Genomic DNA, 19,535 nt, shown 5'->3' on the forward strand with positions numbered 1-19,535 from the left:
AGCCCTTCTTCAGGAATGAGGAAGATGTGCCAAGCAGGCTAAGATAAAAGGTAGGGAGGAGGGACTTGGGGGAGGGGCGTTGGGAATGCGATAGGTGGAAGGAGGTTAAGGTGAGGGTGATAGGCCGGAGAGGGAGTGGGGACGGACAAGTCAGGCAGAAGATTGCAGGTCAAGAAGGTGGTGCTGAGTCCGAGGGTTGGGACTGAGATAAGGTGGGTGGAGGGGAAATGAGGAAGCTGGAGAAATCTCCATTCATCCCTTGTGGTTGGAGAATTCCTAGGCAGAAGATGAGGCACTCTTTCTCCAGGCGTCGTGTTGCAATGGTCTGGCGATGGAGGCGCCCCAAGGACCTGCATGTCCTTGGCGGAGTGGGAGGGGGAGTTAAAGTGTTCAGTCACGGGGCGGTTGGATTGTTGATGCGGGTGTCTCAGGTGTCCCCTGATACGTTCTGCAAGTAGGCGGTCTGTCTCCCCAATGTAGAGGCGGCCACATCGGGTGCAGCAGATGCAGGACCTGATGAGGGAGTCACGGAGGGAGTGGTCTTTCCAGAATGCTGATAGGGGAGGGGAGAGAAATATATCCTTGGTGGTGGGGTCTGTTTGGAGATGGCAGAAATGACGAAGGATGATACGATGTATCTGGAGGTTGGTGGGATGGTAGGTGAGGACCGGTGGGGTTCTGTCCTGGTGGCGGGGTTCAAGGGCGGAGGAGCGAGAAGTGGAGGAGATGCGGTGGAGAGCATCGTCAACCACGTCTGAGGTTGACGATGCTGCACCTCCTCCACTTCCCCCTAAAACCACTTAAAGACCTCCACTCACCACCGGGCCAATTACCTGCCTTCGTGGCAGTCGGGATGGGATGGTTTTCTGACTGTGGAAACAGAGCAACCTGTCTGATGGGTTGTGTGTGTCTGCCTTCATTTGGCCCAATCTGGGGTAGGGATGAGTATATCTTCATTCACCACAATCCTCATCCCACATGAGGTGGTGGATGGTGATAATGTCACTGGGCCAGTAATCTAGAGTCCCAGGCTAATGATTTGAAGACATGGGTTCAAATCCCACAAGGGCAGATGGTGAAATTTTGAATTAAGTAAAAATCTGGAATTATATTTTTAGAAAGTGGACTGAATGGTGACCACTGTCATAAAACCACAATTGGATCGCTAATGTCTTTTTAGGGAAAGAAGCTTGCCATCCTTACCTGGTCTGGCCTACATGTAACACCAGACCCATTTCTTAGGATCTGCAAGCTGTCAGCCTCAGTTTGACTACTGTTGAGGCCTGTGATTGAATGAGAAGCTTACTAGTCATCTCGTAAGCTGATAGGATCTGGAACTGGCAGCTTCCTTGGTGGGTGGTAATGCGACTGAACAAACCCAGCCCATGCTTTGGCTGCATTTCTTCAAGTTGTCGTCTGAATATTGTGTGTTAGCAATAATTCGACAAGAAAATTTTAGTTTGGATCTTCAATGTACTGTGGGTTCTCTCCTTAGCTTTCCTGCCAGGAAGCAGGACCTTGGTAATTATTCAATGATTTATAATAAAGTACTGTGATACCTTTTGTGGTGAGGAGGCTGTCTTGCCCAGAGCATGGGAGCGCATACCTGCTGTTGGTATTGATCTGATTCACAAGCTAGCTGCTTATCTAAGAGAACCAACTCCATCTCACTGCAAGTACAGGATGGCTTCATCAGAATTAAACATGGTTTTGAGGAGACCAGATTTAATTCAAGTTGTGTGTTTACATTCAGAAGGGTGATTAGGGAAGAAACTATTCCCTTCTGTTGGTGAGTTAGTGATGAGAGGATAAACGATTGAAAATGATCAGCCAGTTTCTGAACCAAGTATTGAGGTATGATTTCTTTAAACAGTGTTATTCAAGCATAATTTCCTTTGCCATATACTGTACTTGTTGAGGCAGCAACCATTAAGCATTTCTGGGGAGAAGTGGGTGAATACTTAATACAGAAATATTAAAATGAATAAGGGTCTTATAGTGCGGTGGATATATCACTATCCCTTGACCAGAAGATCCAGGGGCAAGTGTAGCTCCCCTCGAAATACTGTAACATGATTGTACAGCTTAATTTAATAAATACATATAAACAGGGAGATGTTGTTGCAGTAAGATCACTGTTCTGGCAAGCAGGCTAATGTTCTGGGGTCATGAGTTCAAATCCCACCAAGACAGTTGGTGGAATTTAAATTCAATTAGTAAATCCAGAAAATAAAGCTAGTCTTTGTAATGACAACTATCATCAATTGTTGTAAAACCACATCTGGTTTACGAATGCTCTTTTTAGTAAAGGAAATCTGCCATCCTTCTTGGACTCTCAGCAATAGTGTTAACCCCTACATTCTTGTGGAAATGGCATGGCAAGAAACTACCTAGTCATGTACAACAAATGTTGACCTTGTCAGTAAAATACACATCCCATGATAGAAGGTGTGGTCAAGAGCTTGATTTTTGCATTTGATCCAGCTCATTACTGAAGTAATACAACACTCCTCTGCTATAAACTTATGTTTCTGTGTCATTGTGGATTAGAGATTTCTTTAGCTTTACTGTGCATTCCTTCTAAGTAGACTGATATAGTATCATATTTTAAATGCCTGTAATGTTGCGTGTTGACTTGTGCAATTGAATACAAGCTGCTGATCTATAAATCTGGACACGAGTAACCTTTTGGCATTGCAGACATAGGAGATATGTGGATAAATTGAGCCACAAAAATTTTGTGGTGCCAAATAACTGGCTGTTGAGTGTTGGAGCTAAATTAAACTACTTTCTGCTGATCAAGCTTGAAAGTCGGGCTTGCTCCTGCGGCTGAGAGAGTGAAGCTGCCTCAGTGGTGATTTCCTGAGGGAGTTTCCAGTGTTTTGCTTGTGTTCTCTGACAATGGAATGATGACATACATGTTAGCTGCTGCATTTGAATTTGATTACGTGCAACAAATGAGTTGGCAGCGAGCAGTGTACTGCTGAGGATCTATGTATGTAACGAGGAGTAATATTTGCTGCAGTCACTGTCTTTAATGCTGCTACACTGCTGGACTAATTGATCATCTTGTTTGAGTTTTTAACAATGCCATGGATTTGTTATGTGGACTTGGCCATGAACTTAACAGTGATTTTGGTAAGTAAGGTACAGGACATTTTGCATTATAGTTCTCTCCAGAGCTGCTGCTGCTGTGTTAAAGTTGTTTTTTAAAAAAAAAATAGAATTATTGTCTGACTTCAAATAACTTCTGCTGAACATTTTCTTCTAAATGAGACAGAATATTACTTTGATTTTGTCACAGCTTTTTTCAATAATTCAATTGTTTAAGACAGCATTTATGAATATGTAGCTGTAGTTATTAATCGGATAAAAGCTGCTTGATCAGGTTGTTGTTTTACTGTGGAGGGAGCAGAGATGGGAGTTTGAGTGGGATTTAATATGGAGATTTATAGTTTATTTTCTGAATCTGCTATGCAGTACAAGGCATGTTTTTCAGCTGTACAATTAGTCCAGAGTTTCTGTTTAACTTTTTTTTAAATTTGTGTAGTTTACCAAACCATTGCAAATGATTGTAGAGTATTAAATACAAGTTGCATTTTGTGATATTTATGCTTGTTTAGAAATCAATGCAACTTCTGCCATAAAACTGACCAGATTAACCTCTATTGCAGAAGTCTGTTAATTTGCACTTGTTTATGGATCACTGAGAAGACTTCAAAATTTAACTCCTTTTAGACAAAAGGATACATAGCAGCAGGCAATGTTACGATTTGTTGAGAAGCTTGATCAATATGTATTTCAGTTTGGACAAATTTAATTGAAGCATTGCTGAATATTCCTTCTGATTATATGTAGTTTTGCACATTTGAAGAATTTATTGTTGCACTAAATCTAATGCTGTGCAATGCCAGAGGGTTTACACTATTAGATGTAAATTATCTGGAAATAAGTACATGTGGTCATATTGGAAACGCCCCATTATACTGCATTTCCCATGGCTAAGCTACACAATACTGGACACTACAGCCAATTAAGTATGGTCAATCCACCTAGCCTGCACATTTTTGGACTGTGGGAGGAAACTGTGCACCCAGAGGAAACCTATGCAGACATGGGAGAACATACATAATCCACGCAGATATTCACCCAATGCTGTGATTGAACCCGGGTCCCTGGTGCTGTGAGGCAATAGTGCTAACTACTGAGTCACCGTGCTGCCTGAATGGCATCTATTGAATATTGTGTATACGCAATGCCAAACATACCCAAAACAATTGACGCAATGTAACGTCTGCTTAGCTGATTTGAAATTTACAAACTATTTAATACCTGACCAAGAAGAAAGTTCATTTGTTAGAGGAAACTTAATATCACTGAACAATTGTGGGGCCTCAAGTTTAAGTGTACAGACTGTGTGAAATAGCTGTCTATGCAAAATGGATTTTGGTCGGAGGTCATTTTTGAACACGCAGTCTGTATATAGCGGAGGCTGGAGGCTCAATGGAATTTGGATCTCTAGTTTTAGCAACAGTCACTGCTGATACTTCCACAGATGAGTGAAGTGATCACTACTGGGTCACTTGCTGTGCTATCTTTGGCCCTCTGGATAGTTTGGGGTGAGGGGGGCTTTGGGACTTGAAGATGGCAGCGATGGGATAGTTTTGTGAATCTCTGAAGTTAAAGTCACAACTTTGCTTCTCCTGGACCCATAGCACCACTTCTGAGTGTTAGATTCTGTGGCTGCTGAAGGATCCTGATCTGGAAAAATTTGTCTGTTTAATCTCTCTCTAATGATGTTAGTCACTTAATTGACACACTTATTGGAATTAAAGCCAGATTTCATTGACCAGGTTTGCCTTTTAAATTAAGTTCACAATACTTTTTATTTAATCTATATTTTGGTCACAACCCCACTCCTGCATTGGAATAATTTGTATCCATTTTCTCCAGGTGTCACATGCGAGCAATACATTACAATTTCTACTTCTGCCATTGTTAGTTTTCCAGAACTAAAGTCATCATCTCTTAATCTGACTGTCTGATTATCAGACAACATCAATATGGGTGAGGCATTAGAATCATTGCCTATCCCAATTAGACACATGGTTAAGTAGCAATAGACACCGCCTAGATAAACGCTCCTTTATACCATACAGTGAGTCAAACAAATTTTGTATAATTTTTCTTTTATGCTTGCTGCAGAAATCATTTAACATTTTCAAGTGTGTTAAATAAACATGATTTTCAAGGTCCAAAGAATATCTGGTGTAAGATTCCCTGACGTTTTATATGAGGCAAGACAAACACGCAGCGGATGACGATTTTGGTGCAACAAGTTAACAGAATTGAAGAACATTATTGGGGGAAAGGAAATAAACATTGAGCATAACTGTTTTCAATCCTTGTTCCTTAAAGCTGCCAGGATACAAGTGTTGTCAGCTTTGGTTCTCTTCTCTGGCTCCTGGTTCTGCTGCAATGCTGTGCACGTTTACGCTCTTACATCTCTACTTTTGATATGTCCAAGAGGCTGTTTTGTGAGCTCGGCATGTTGACCCCTGACTACATGTGTTTCCACGCTACCCGAGGCCTAGTTTACAAACAGCCTGGCCATCTAATCCCACACTTGCAAGTACCATTTTCGCCAAGGTTGCCAATCACATAACACTGAAGTTCATGACTGGTGCCATGCTAGGATCATCTCTATTTAGAAAGCCTGAATTTTTCAAACTGGTTTCATTTCCTCTTAGCTGCAAACAGTAGAATCGAACAAGTTAGAACTTTCCATAAATTGTACAAATAATATGTTAAACAGAACATCCGTCTAAATTACTTAAATAACATATTTACAATTTGTTACTCTGCACAAACAATGGACGTCTCCCTGTAGTAAACATTGTCTGCTGTTGCACTGACTCTAATCTACTCTTATTACAATGTATGGATTGTAATGTGGTGAGGAATCAACAGCGAGATTGTTTATGGTATTAGTTAAAGGGAAAACACATAGGGCAACACTTCGATCCACTTTGAACAATTAAATCCAGCTCGCACCCCTAATGGGTCTTTGGAAATAAAAATGGGACTGACACAATCACACACAGATTGTGGATTGCAATGTTTTGCCAAATTAGCTGATTCTAGGAGGGATTACCATAGAGATCCTATAATTGGCCTTAGTATCTGTCTGTGGCACAGGGGGAAAGTTGACGAAGTTTCAGGCCTTAATTACTCTCCAACGTTCTCAATGAAAAGAGTGCTTATTTAAATATTGGGATGTTGTCATTCTGCCTATCCATCTTTTTTATTGGAAGTGTGAATCCAAATTCTCCTTTGGTTCTGGAAAAGTCAAAGAAAGGAAATGCTGTTGAAAACCAGCCCTTTAATTGATCAGTTATTCAGTTGATGCTGACTTTCATGGGCTGCCAATGTGCCGTTATGAGCATTTTAAAGCATGGTGGAAACATAACATTCCTGCTTAGGAAGAGTTGGTTAAACAGAATATTAAGTACCTCCATTTAAATCAAATTGGAAATAACATGCAGCACTGTGGTTTTTGCTCTGCATCAAGAAGAATTTTAACTAAAATAGGATAAATAGACGAGGTCTTTTCTTTGGGATGGGGAGTCCAGAACTAGAGGGCGTAAATTTAGGGTGAGAGATGAGAGATATAAAAGGGGCCTAAGGGCAACATTTTCATGAAAAGGGTGATGTGTGTATGGAATGTGCTGCCAGAGGAAGTGGCGGAGGCTGGTACAATTGCAGCATTTAAAAGGCAGCTGGACGGGGATATGAATAGGAAGGGTTTGGAGGGATATGGGCCAAGTGCTGGAAAATGAGATTGGATTAGGTTAGGCTGTGTGGCCGGCATGGATGGGTTGCACTGAAGGGTCTATTTCCGTGCTGTACATTTCTATCCATCTGTAATTAAATTGTTGACTTACATCAACCCGTATACTCTGTAATATGACGAGAACAGGAAGTGGCAAAAATTGACTAAAAATTCTCCAAACTGTTTTTGGAGAATCTCATCACACTCTGTGATTCAAGATTGCCCATGCTGTATAATTTGCTGATTGTTATGACCAGATATGATTCTACAGAGCCATCTAGTCTTGTGCAAAAAGAAGAGCATGCACTTTGCTAACCTTTCTTCTGAAACGGTTATCCATGCATTTGTTAATCCTAAATTTAACTATTGAAATGCTTTCTTGGCTAGCCTCCAAATTCCCATCCTCTAAATTTCAAGCTCATCCAAATTCTACCTTGCAGTTGATTGTGGTCATAGCCTATTGACTTCCATTGACTCACTGTCTTTCAATTGAAATCTCGTATTCACCTTTTACATAACCTTTGTGGCTTTACTCCCATCTCTCCCTTGTCAGGGAAGGCTCAGGGTACTACAGTCCTCCAGCTTGGAGGAAGTGGAAACCTGTGAGATCCACGGTAACCACACCTAATTTAAGTGTCTGCAGCACGAAGAACTTGGAGTTCGATTCCACACATCAGGCAATATGGTAAATCATGGATGGGGGAATGTTGCCTGGACGTTCACTTCCAGGAAGCAGTCACAGCCCTTGGGTTAAGTATTAAAGATTTATCCTGTTTGTGAGGGACAGGAGGTTGCGACTATAAGGGAGGCAAGAATGAGGGCTAGAAGGTTGCAGTGGAGGAGCCTCTGCCATTGCAACTGCCCAATGGATTCTTGCATCATCTGTAAATCAGAGCAGGCACTGCAGTGCCAATGAGCAAACTGAGGGGAGTAAACAGAAATGTAGTTATAGTAGGGTTTGTTAAAAGCATTTTAATTTATAGAACAGCAGCTGCAGTATTTGGGAAGAGTAAAAGGAGAAGCTGTGCTGTACTGTTGGGATAGCTTTCACTTGAGTTGTGCTAGATTCGGTTTACTAGTCAATCAGATAACCACAGTAGGAGATAGAGCTGTAAACTCATTATTCATGGGGATGGGAGCCAGTTGGTAGTTTGGTTTTTCCTAAGAGGTTTGAAAGAGTTGGAGAAAAGGTTAAGACACTAGCACAGGGTACTGACGTGTGACAGCGCACATACACCAAGCATGCACCAGTAATAAGGTCAGAACACAAACAGAATGGGAAACAATGAACAGATATACATTTTCATTATCTAATCATATGCACTTGAATGAGTTGATAATGCAAATCAATTTAAATGATTAGGATGATAGATGCTAAAGACATGGTTGCAAAATGACCTCTGGTGGGAAGGACCTGAATAGTCAAGGCGGTTTGCCATTTCAGAAGGGCTAAAGAAAGGAAAAGGAGACCGTTACCTCTGATGAAAGATTGGATCAGTACAGTAGAGAAAAATGATCTTGGTTTGGAGGATCAAAAAATGGTTCAATTTCTGTAGAGATAGAAATGACAATGAAATAAAATCATTGGTGGGACTGCTGTATAGGCCCTCTGACACTAGCTACTCTATTAGAGTATAAATCAAGAAATCATAGGGGCTTATAAGAAAGGTATTGCCTGGAGAATGAGTTATTTGGTTGGAATACAAACTTTTATTTAGAGTAATAGAAGATCAGATAATTTTTGACTTGATCAGGTGTAAATATGTATCCTGATTATAGGTCAGCCAGGTGGACATCACAGAATATGTGTTCTCTCACTTGGGCTGTTAATCAGACCCAGTCATGGAGCCCTGTCTGACATAATAAACAGGTTCTATTTATGTCAGAGGTTCTGTTCACTCTGAGGGCTGCCTTTTGAGGAGGTTTAATCAGTGTCAAGGACTCTCCATCTGTAACTAAAGGGTGACTTGGTGACTGGATACCAGCCTCTGTGGAGTTAATTCAGATTCATTATTAAAAGTGACCTCAGTAAATGATACTGTAGGTAAGAGTGGCCATAACATGATTAAATTTCATGTTTAATCTACTTAGGTCTGAAACTAGTGTCTGAGACTTTAAACCTTTTATGATTGCATTTATTTAAGTTTGAGTTGGTTAAAATAGACTGGGGAAATAGTTCAAAAGGTAAAGTGGTAGAGAAAGTATGACCAAAGGTTAACAGCAAGTTAAGAATTGTACCAAATTGAAAGAAACTATGTACAATTCTTCAAAGATTAATGGTAGGCCAGACATCGGGCAGACAGGACACCAACTCGTAGAGCGTTTCAGGGAACATCTCTGGGGGACACACCAAATTATCCCACTGTCCCATAACCGATCACTTCAACTCCCCCTCCCTCTCCACCAAAGACTTGTAAGTCCTGGGCTGCCTCCAAGGCCAAATCCAAGCCACCTGCCAACGGGAGGAAGAACACCTCATCTTCCACCTGGGGATGCTTCAATCATACAGCATCAACATTGACTTCTCTAGTTTCTAAATCTCCCCTCCCCCATTCATCCCAGATCCAACCCTGCAACTCTGCACTGCCTTCTTGAACTGCCCACCTGTCCATCTTCCTTCTCACCTATCCACTCCACCCTAACACCATCACCCGCAAACCTGTATATACCTATCACCTTCCCAGCTGCCATTCCCCCAGCTCCACCCCATCCTCCAATTGATCTCTTTAACTTTCAACCCTCCACAGCCTCCCATACCCGACACATCCCCCCACACACCAACCGCGCGCACATCCCCAAAATGTCGACTCTCCTGCTCCTCGGATGTTGCCTGGCCTACTGTGCTTTTCCAGTGCCATGCTTTTCAACTCAGAGATTGGACAATGTGAGATACAATTGGAGGATGACTTAAAAAAATGAAATTGGAGCACGAGAGAAAGAACTTGAAAAAATGTAGAATAAAATAAAAGCTTTTCATGCTATATCAAAGGCAAAAGAGTAACATCAATGAATGTTGGATTTTTAAAGCGGTGAGTTTGGGAAATTGACAAAAGAATGCAAAGAAAACGGTAGAGACTTTGAACAAATATTTTACCTTTGTCTCCACAGTCGAATGTACAAAAAGCTTCCAAGAATAGTGGAAACACCAGTAGGCAAAAGAGAGAAAGGAACTTGAATCACTCATAGTCACATACAAAACGTAATAGGAAATTAAAGGCTGGCAAGTCCCCTGGATCTGATGCCCTGTAACCTAAGGTCTTAAAGAAAATGACTATAGAGATAGTGGATGCATTGGTAGGAATCTTATAAAATTCCTTAGATACTGGAAATGTTCCAGCTGACTATTTGAAATCTATGTTAATAGTTTGGAGGAAAGCACTGACAGTATTGTAGCCAAATTTACTAATGATATAAAATTTGGGAAAAAAACCATGTTGCAAATAGGATATAAAGAGTCTGCAAAAGGATACAAATTTTGGCAACCACAGTATACTTTGGGGAACAGGGAAGATGACCACTTTGGCAGGAAGAATCAGAAACCAGAACATCAATTAGAGCAAGAATGCAGGGCACTGCAGTACAGAAGGATCTGGGTGTCTTTCTTGCATAAGTTGTATGGAGGTGCACCAAGTTATTGGGAAGGCAAATGGAATGTTCACCTTTCTTACAAACGGGGATACAGTATAAATGTGGGAATGTCTTGTTATAACTATACATGGTGTGGTTCCAATTTTGGGCACCTTAAAGAATATAGTTACAGTCTGATTTTTGGAATGTGCGTATTAGCTTGTGAGGAAAAATTTTTTTTATCTGTACTCATTGGAGTTTAGAAGAATGAGGGTGATCTTATTGAAACATATGATTCTGAGGGTCTTGACAGGATGTTTCTCTCATGAGAAGATGAAAAACCATGAGGGCGCAATTTTAAAACGAGTCTGTTTTAAGACCACATAAGGAAGGATGTCTTCTGAGAGCTGCTAGTTCTTGGAATGATCTTTCACAGAATATATTCATTGAATATATTCAGAGCTTATTGAATATATTTCGATCTATCTTGGATTTCTGATCAATGACAACTTCGAGAGGTAGGAGTACAAACCAGGTCAGCAATGATCTTATTGGTGGTGCAGACTCAGTTGTCTTAACTGCAGATTCCTCTCTTTTTTTCGTAAACCTTGCCTCTTACATGTTCTCACTTTCTTTCCCTCCTCTATCTCCTCTGTTAAGAAAGTCCAAAAAGCTTCTCTCTGCAGTTTTCACAATGAGCAATGAGATGATTAAGCAATTAATTTGTTTTTGTTCTGTTCATTTTTGGATAAATGTAAGCCAGGACACCAGTGAATTTGGTGCTTTTCTTTAAAACAGTGATATGGAATCATTTTGCATTCTTTGAAAAGGCACACAGGACCTTAGTTTTGCTTTGCATCAAAAAGGCAGCATCTTATTCTCCGTACTGTACTGAAATGTTAATAACTTGGTTAAAGGCTGTAATGTTTGGAATGGGACTTCAAACCATGGCACCTGAAACCAGAGAAAGGAGGACAACTACTGAGCAAGGATGACCATGAAAACGTGTTGCATGTAAATATGCAGCTGGTATTTTGAAGTACTAAACTCTGTTTCTATACTTAGAGCCAAAATCCCAAGTCCACAATGGAGCAAAGCTTTGGGATATCTGATATGTTGGGCATTGAAGCAGAATTCTTTTTGGACAGGCATTGTGTCACGGTCAGCACTTGCTTTGGAAGAATCTGAAATTCAGTTATTTGAATCAAACATCTCAAGAAATGTAGGCACCTTGTCACAAACCAAGACGTCACTGTAGATTTGGCAGCAGATCCATCTGTGGAGGGCTGCATGTGTTTCACGTATTGAATCTACAGCTGGTTTTCAACAAACCGAAGAATACAGTGCCTGAAGGCATGCTTGTTTAGCTGTGGTTAGCTCAGTCCTCATTGTGTCATTGCTGATGTACAGATAAGGGAGTCCCTTTCCAAAAGAATGTTTTCATTTCACCCTCTGTAGAACTGAGTTTTTTTTTAAAAAAATTAGATCTGTAGATAGCAAATTTGCTTTATCTCTTAACTGTTAGTCCTGACTGAGAAAGGAGGTTCTCCTAAAATAAAAGCAAAATACTGCAGGTACTTTGGATACTGGAGAGCTGCAATAAAGTCAAGTACTAAAAAAATTCAAATCTTAGCATCTACAGAAAGAGAAACAGTTTATTATCACTTCTTCAGAATTGTAATGTTAACTGTTCTTTCTGAATCTACCAGACCTATGGTATTATGTGCTGTGTCTGAGGTAGGTAACATTTCTTCTCAAAACGGGCAATTCATCTATTACCGTCTTCAGATCACTGAAATTTGAATATAAATTTTATAAAATGTAGTGGTGCAGTGCTTCCTGTAATATGCAATGACATTTTGGTCTTAGTGGTCCTCATGGGGGACAGTGAAACTAGTATAATCTAGTATTCATCTCTTTGTCATTAGTAATCTGTTTTCCACCCCTTTACCTTGCTGATTACTTAAACGTGAAACCACTCATGTTTTGATATTACTAGGCTAATGTTAGCAAGAATACAGAGCTGGCTCTTACAGATCTTTAGGCACTTTGGGCAAGCTCTGATAATCTGAAAGCTTTGGTGACTGTCACCTCAGTATACGATGTTGTTCACAGAATGGTTTTCTCCAACAAAGAATTCCTTTCCATAATTCTTTTAGACAGATCCAACATTTTTATTTTACAGATGAGGGACCATACGCCAAATCTACAAACCCAGCAAAAGCTTCCGAAGGCACCTTGGCAGTTAGAAGACAAAGTATTCCAGGTTAGTCTAATCTGCGTGTGTTGGCTGTCTGTACTGCAGCTCAGGCCTGTTTTTTTAAATGTGCTCCTTTGGGAGGGTGTTTTTACATATCACCCACAAACAGATTTGAAACATGGTACTCTTCTGTAATAAACACCTTCTACAAGAGCCTTAGCCTGTGCTGTGCTCTCTTGTGGAGTTTGGCAAATATTCGGATGTCCTCAATGATAGGATCACCAGCAGTTAATGAGGAATAGTGACATTTCTTTTGTTGTATCCTTGCTTTCTTTCACTTCTGAGAATTCTACATAAATAATCTTCTATTGATGCTTTCTGACCTGGTAAGCACTTCTAGCATTTTCTGTTTTTATTCTTCTATTGATTTTGTTAAAGCTAGGTTTAGAGGGAGGAACAGAATCATGAAACATTGATATATTCATGCATTCTGGGAATAATTAATTAAGAATCCTTATTTTTATCGTTTTAGTTTTACTTCAGATTTCTGCCACAGCCTTGCTCCCCTATGCCACTTAATCTTCTATTTCGCCTGTTTATCTGTTATTTCAGAAAGTTATTTTCTTTAAAAAGAGCAGGCAGTACTTGAGATGTTAATTTGGTCCTCCTGAGCCCTCAATAGACAGATACCTGTACAGTGGTTATGATATTATTGGGATATATATAATTTATAAGGGTCTTCTTTCATTCTTGGATTGAATCTCATCTTTTATTCTGTTTGGACTTGACCTGGGGAGAAAAGGAGTCACCTAAACTTTCACTTGCGTGAAAATATCAGAGGTTCCAATTGCAAAGTAAGAGAGAAAACACAGGCAACCATTGACTGTTCCTGAATTGCTGCAATAAAAATTATTATTGCTTCTACTGGAGTCTGGTAATGCAATAAGACACATTTATTTTTTGCCAGATTTACTAAAACTTACATGATTGATATTTTTATCCAACTACTATGGACTGAATACTGTACAGGTAAATGTGATTGGGCTGCTTTCAGCCAAGATACTTGCACTCACTATGAACATGGCCAGCCTACAGTGTCAACTGCAATTTTTCACTTGCTACTCATATCCCTGGATTCCCCGAGAGACCAAAAACCTGTCAGCCCTAAATAAACTTGAGCTGGCATATCCACAACCCTCTGCAGTGTAGAATTCCAAAGATTCACAACTCTTTGAGGTCAGATGTTTTTCCTCATCTCAATCTTGAATCATTAGCCTCTTTTATCCTGAAACCGAATGAACAGAGCAGGGTCCATGGGCTGAATGATCTTCCCCTGCTTCTACTTCTCGTCTTAAAACAGCATTATTTTTATTGAAGGTACTTTAAATTTTAATCACATTTCAGTTCTCAAAATTTCTGGTATACCAATAATAAAGGTCAACAATCCACTGCAGTCATCTATTCTTCGTAACCTGCTGTGAGTTAACCTAAAAGAAATTCTTGTCTGTCTCTCAGCACTAAATGAGTGATAACCTGTCTTGATGTACTTGAATTGATTGATCTAAATCAGTCCTTAGATGCATAACTGATCAAAAAAGAAGTTTAAGTCATGAAAAGTTAAAAGTTCTTTGGAACATTAGAGAGGTTAGCAGAGGGGTTCTGTCTTCAGCTCCCTATGAATTACTTCCCTAACCTTCTCCACCTCTGCCTTCAATCGAAAGCCTCTTCAAATCTGTTTCCATTAACTCCTGATCGGTTGCCCATTTGTTGTCTCTTTCATTTGGCTTGATGTCACTTGTATGCTTCACGGAATATTTTTAAAATAAAGAAGGCATTGGTTTCAGTTGATAATTCCAATATCTGATGGATTCTACCATTAGTTTCGACAAATTTCTCATGGAAAACTGGAAATTCCATGACACTGAAAGCAATTTTTTGCAGGTTAATGGTTTACATTGTACGTTGATTTAGATTGTGGCTTAAAAGGTGATCCCATTATTTTTTGGAAGAATGCATTTTTGCGTGTGTCAGCAATGACCCCCTTTTCAGCCATGACATGCTGTACTGGTAACAGTAATTGGTTTCAATATTTCACCTTTTAACCATAAGCGAAGGATCAAACAGGTGATGCAAAGATGCATAGGAATTTAAAACATGCCTACACAGACCAAACCCTGTATGAGGAGTGACAAAGATGACCACTATCCACATTGATGTTGGTGGCTTACTTTTAAACCTGGCATGTATAAGTTGGTTGCCATCTTTGGAAGGACATTTGAAGGCCTCAAAGGTCAATTTCTATGTCAACATCCACAATATGAGTGGCTGTATGAGATAAAATGTTGCGGTATTGTACACTGTACCAAATGACTATTTATAGTCTACTGGCTGAATCCAGATGGTCTATATATATGCACATTCTCAGGCTGTGGGACACGTGTTTATAGTGATGTGCTAGCAGTCGAAAATTATTAATAGTAAGCCAATAAAAGTAGTCTTTGAAAATAAATCTGACAATGGCAGGAGCTTAATTTTGCTCATTCGGGAAAGCAATGGTGCTAACAGAAGCTAGCATTTTGATATGATGTGTTATCTTGCTGTTGAAAAAGATTGTGCATTGTCATTGTTTGTTTGTTGCCTGAGGCTTGTGATGGAAGAGCACTTGCAGAATGCAAATGTTCATAGATTGTAAAAAAAAATTAAAACTTCATACAGTACAACACTTCATACTTAGTAAGCACTAGTTACATGCTTACACATAAACATTGTTATAAACTGGGGGAAGGTTTAAAAATGGTTGCACTGAGCTTTACGTATTTATGCCCTTTTCCAGCACTGGAAACATTAAGGAGATTTCCTTTTCCTTGATGTGGTCCATAACAATTTCTCATTCTTTTTGTAATTGTTTTCATAATTCCAGCAGGTAACTTTGCAGAAGTAGGACTTGCCATGAACATGCTTCATTTCTAATGTGTGTGTACTTTCAAATACTTACCTAGCATGCATATAAATCATAGCTGTTGCTTCCAGTGTTTGTAAAGGAAATATTTCTAGGTTTCTGTTCTGTCTCTCCCATGCATTGTTGTTACATTGAGCACTGGCTGTCATTCATTGATCCACAATTGCTCCATCTCTTTAAGCACCACAGTAAGGTTTAACATCAAAGTGACTGACACGAAACTACTACCACATCCTGGGAAATGTTACCAGGCATGGGTGAAGCTTTCTTTTGATTGAATTGCTGCATTATGTTAATTAGAATATTTTTGATGACTGATCCTTTGCAGTTTCTAGAACATAGAACAATATCGCGCAGAACAGGCCCTTTGGCCCTCGATGTTGTGCTGACCTGTGAGCTATTCTCAGTTTGTCCCCTTACACTATCCCAAAATCATCCATGTGCTTATCGAAGGATTGGTTAAATCTCCCTAATGCGGCTGAGTTGACTACATTAGCAGGTAGGGTATTCCACACTTTTACCACTCTCTGCGTAAAGGACCTGCCTCTGACATCTGTCTTAAATCTATCACTCCTCAATTTGTGGTTATACACAGACAGTTGCCCGAGGCTGGAATTGAACCTGGGTCCCTGGAGCCGTGAGACTGCAGTGCTAACCACTGAGCCCCTGTGCCTCTTATTTTCCATTTTGCTAATCATACACTTTAAATAAGATCAGGCGCAGATTATTTGGTCCTTCAACTCTGCTGCACAATTCAACTAAAATGTGGCTGATCCTATACCTCAACGTTACTTTTCTCATGCTAACTTTCTACCCTCTGATAGCATTAATATCTAGAAATTTTATTATCTCCGTCATACTCCATGATGAGGTTTCCACAGCCTTCTGTGACAGAATATTTCAAAGATCTGAATGATGAAATTTCTACTCAGCACTGATTTACTGCTTATCCCAATGCTGTGGAAAAAGTGAGGACTGCAGATGCTGGAGATCAGAATCAAGAATGTGGTGCTGGAAAAGCACAGCAGGTCAGACAGCATCCAAGGAGCAGGAGAATCGACCTGTCGAACACAATGCTGTGCCCCCTGTGAGAGGCACTTGGGAGACCACACTGCCATTACTGATTTTTTGCAATCACTGCATCAGGCCCTGTGAGAATTTTGGAAGCCTCTTTTTTTTTAATGAATATTAATCTGTAGATTTGAATAGAGAGTTTGAGTAAATAATGGCCCTGTCTCCTCAATCCTGCAATCCCAGGGATCAGTCTGGCGATCCTTAATTGTATTTCCTCTATGGTAAGTATATTCTTTCTTAGGTAAAAAGACCAAACTGCACACACTACTCTCACCAAAGCTCTGTATAATTTCAGCAAACCACTATACTTCTGTACTCAAATCATCTTGCAGTAAGAGTGAACAGACCATTGGTCTTTCTAATTGCTTGCTGCATCTGTTTATTAGTTTTCAATGACTGATGAATAAGCATACGTAGGTCCTGAGGAACATCAGCACTTTTCAATCTCTCTCCATTGCAATTCTGTCCTCCTGAGAAGCTCTTATCATGAAGATGTAATTTGTTGCATGATAGCAATCATATATAACTTAATCTCTCTAACAATGTCCATCATGTTAATCGATGAGGAAGTCAATCAGCCTTACTCCTTTTAAGATTCTAAGTCATTCCTGTGCCTAGCCCATATGACATCCCCCTCAGCTTTAGCACTTTAAGATTTCTAATTATTATGCAACACTAACCATCTTCTTGAGTAAATAGATTTTCCTCATTTGACCTCTGGTTCACTTGCCAGTCACTTTAAATGAGTCGCCTGGTTTTTGACTCTTCCACCAATGGGAGCAGTTTCTTCCTATCTTCTCTATCCAGGCCCCTCTTAATTTTGAACAGCATATTCAAAGCTTCTTTTCACTTTTTTCTTTGAAGGAGAACAACTCCAATTCCAACCTCCAATAGGGGAGGTGATGCCTAGTGGTATTATTACTGGGCTGTTAATCCAGAGACCCAGCTAATGTTCTGAGGACCTGGATTTGAATCCTGCCACAGCAGATGGCAGAATTTGAATTCAATAAAAATCTGGAATTAGGAGTCAAATGATAATCATGAGCCCATTGCCTCTTGTCAAAAATAAAATTTGGTTCACTAATGTTTTTCATGAAGGAAACTGCCATGCTTAACCAGATAATAATGTGGAATTGATTGACTGTGGTCATCATTAGACTCTTACTAGGAAAAACCCATCCGGTTCATTAATGTCCTTTTGGGAATGTCATTAGCTGGTCAGACTGTCATGTGACTCCAGACCCACAGCAATGTGGTTGACTCTTAACTGCCCTCTGGCAATTAGGAATAGGCAATATATGCTGGCCTAGCCAGTGATGACTTCATCCCAGAAATGAATACCAAAGAAAACTACTTCAATCTGTCTCTGCAACTGAAGTTGCTTATCCCCAGCGCCACTCATAAAACCTTCTGTGTACCCACTCTAATGTTTTCAGACACTTTTTTTAAAGTGCAGTGCCTAGAATTGGGCACAGTGCTCTAGTTGAAGGCAAACTGCTGTTTTATAAATTATTTCCTTGCTTTTGCATCCCATGCCCCTATTTACAAAAGCTTTGATTACAATTTCCTCCTCTTGAAGTAGTGCAGGTAATTATCAATGTTCCCTAGCTATGTAGTACTTGTATTTACAGCCCTGTGATTTATCACATTTAAATCCTTTGTGATCTATGATGAAGGTTGTCATAACATGATAAAGTTATATCAGTCACATTAACTCCTTCAAAAGTGATTGCTGTTGTCTAAAAATCTCTGTCTCGCCTGTTGATTTGATATATATTGCACCCCTGAGGATAAATAATGCAATTGATTGATGACTATTAGAATAATTATCAGTGGAACAGTCAACGGAACAAAGAATGCTTTTTGATTGTAAAAGCTGCCATAAAAAAAATCCTATTTCTGATTGTCATTATTTTGTCCGGACATTCTTGGCAGTTAAATAATGTTATGCATTGATGTGGTACCTTTGATGTAAAATCATTCCAGGAATTTTATTCCATGAAGATGGAAATCGATTACTTGGGTATAGCAGCCTAATGGTTATGATTAGATTAACAACGTAAGATTGCAAGTTCAAATTTGTAGCTCTACGAAACCCAGACAAGAATGGTGTTAGGTAACCACCCAACTAAGAGTTGGAGGAAGCAGTAAAAGCATCCCCATTTACAAACTTCGTGCAGCCAAGCAAGTGAATGTAACTGGTGAGGCTGAAGTGTTTGCATACGTTTTATGCCAAACACGCCAACTGCATGATCCTACACAATCTTCATTATTGTAAATGCATCTACCTGGCTAAGTTGGTTCACTTCACCTGAAATTTAGTAGCGATTGACTGCACCAGTCAGAGCCAGAATAATTGAATCTGACTGTGGACAAGAACACTAGCAAAATTAGCTTCTTCCAGCCCAGCTTCCATCTTGCAATATGGGACATTGTGTTCCTTTCTCTCCTATCCATAAAGCACGGGATGACTGTAATCTGGCCAATGCCAGTCTGCTAATCATCAGTCAATGATGGAAGGATTCATTGCCTACTGAATCATAACCTCCTCAATGCTCAGTTCTGCTTCTGCCTGAGCCTTTCAGCTTATGATATCCTTTTTCCATCTTTATCCAAAAATGGAGCCGAGGTGAATGCCAGAGATACAGTAGCAAAATGGCAGCATTCAACTTAGCATGGCACTAATGATTCTAGTATTTGCATTTAATATAATCAAATAACATGTTCAAAGTTTGTGAGAAGATTTGTAGCTCGGGTGCTCGTTGCTGTGGTTCTGTTCGCCGAGCTGGAAGTTTTTGTTGCAAACGTTTCGTCCCCCTGTCAGTGCTTGGGAGCCTCCTGTGAGGCTAGCCACGAAACGACATGACCAGCTATCCCTCGTAGCCACACACGCAGACGACAAG

The 19,535-nt window shown here is 40.0% G+C and overlaps 1 protein-coding gene across 7 annotated transcripts in view; it reads left to right on the forward strand.

Moving 5' to 3' along the window:
- grip1 (glutamate receptor interacting protein 1) overlaps nucleotides 1–19,535 on the forward strand; it is a 458,656-nt gene that overhangs the window by 306,839 nt on the left and 132,282 nt on the right. For 6 of the 7 annotated variants that reach the window (XM_043709637.1, XM_043709634.1, XM_043709639.1 and 3 more), the window contains exon 2: nucleotides 12,585–12,665. In XM_043709637.1, the coding sequence (XP_043565572.1) occupies nucleotides 12,585–12,665 (81 nt within the window). Of the gene's footprint in view, nucleotides 1–2,835; nucleotides 3,139–12,584; nucleotides 12,666–19,535 lie in introns of those variants that run through there. The other variant, XM_043709638.1, reaches the window with a different exon arrangement.

Source organism: Chiloscyllium plagiosum, chromosome 19 (assembly GCF_004010195.1).
Source record: "Chiloscyllium plagiosum isolate BGI_BamShark_2017 chromosome 19, ASM401019v2, whole genome shotgun sequence".
Taxonomy (NCBI): Eukaryota; Metazoa; Chordata; class Chondrichthyes; order Orectolobiformes; family Hemiscylliidae; genus Chiloscyllium; species Chiloscyllium plagiosum.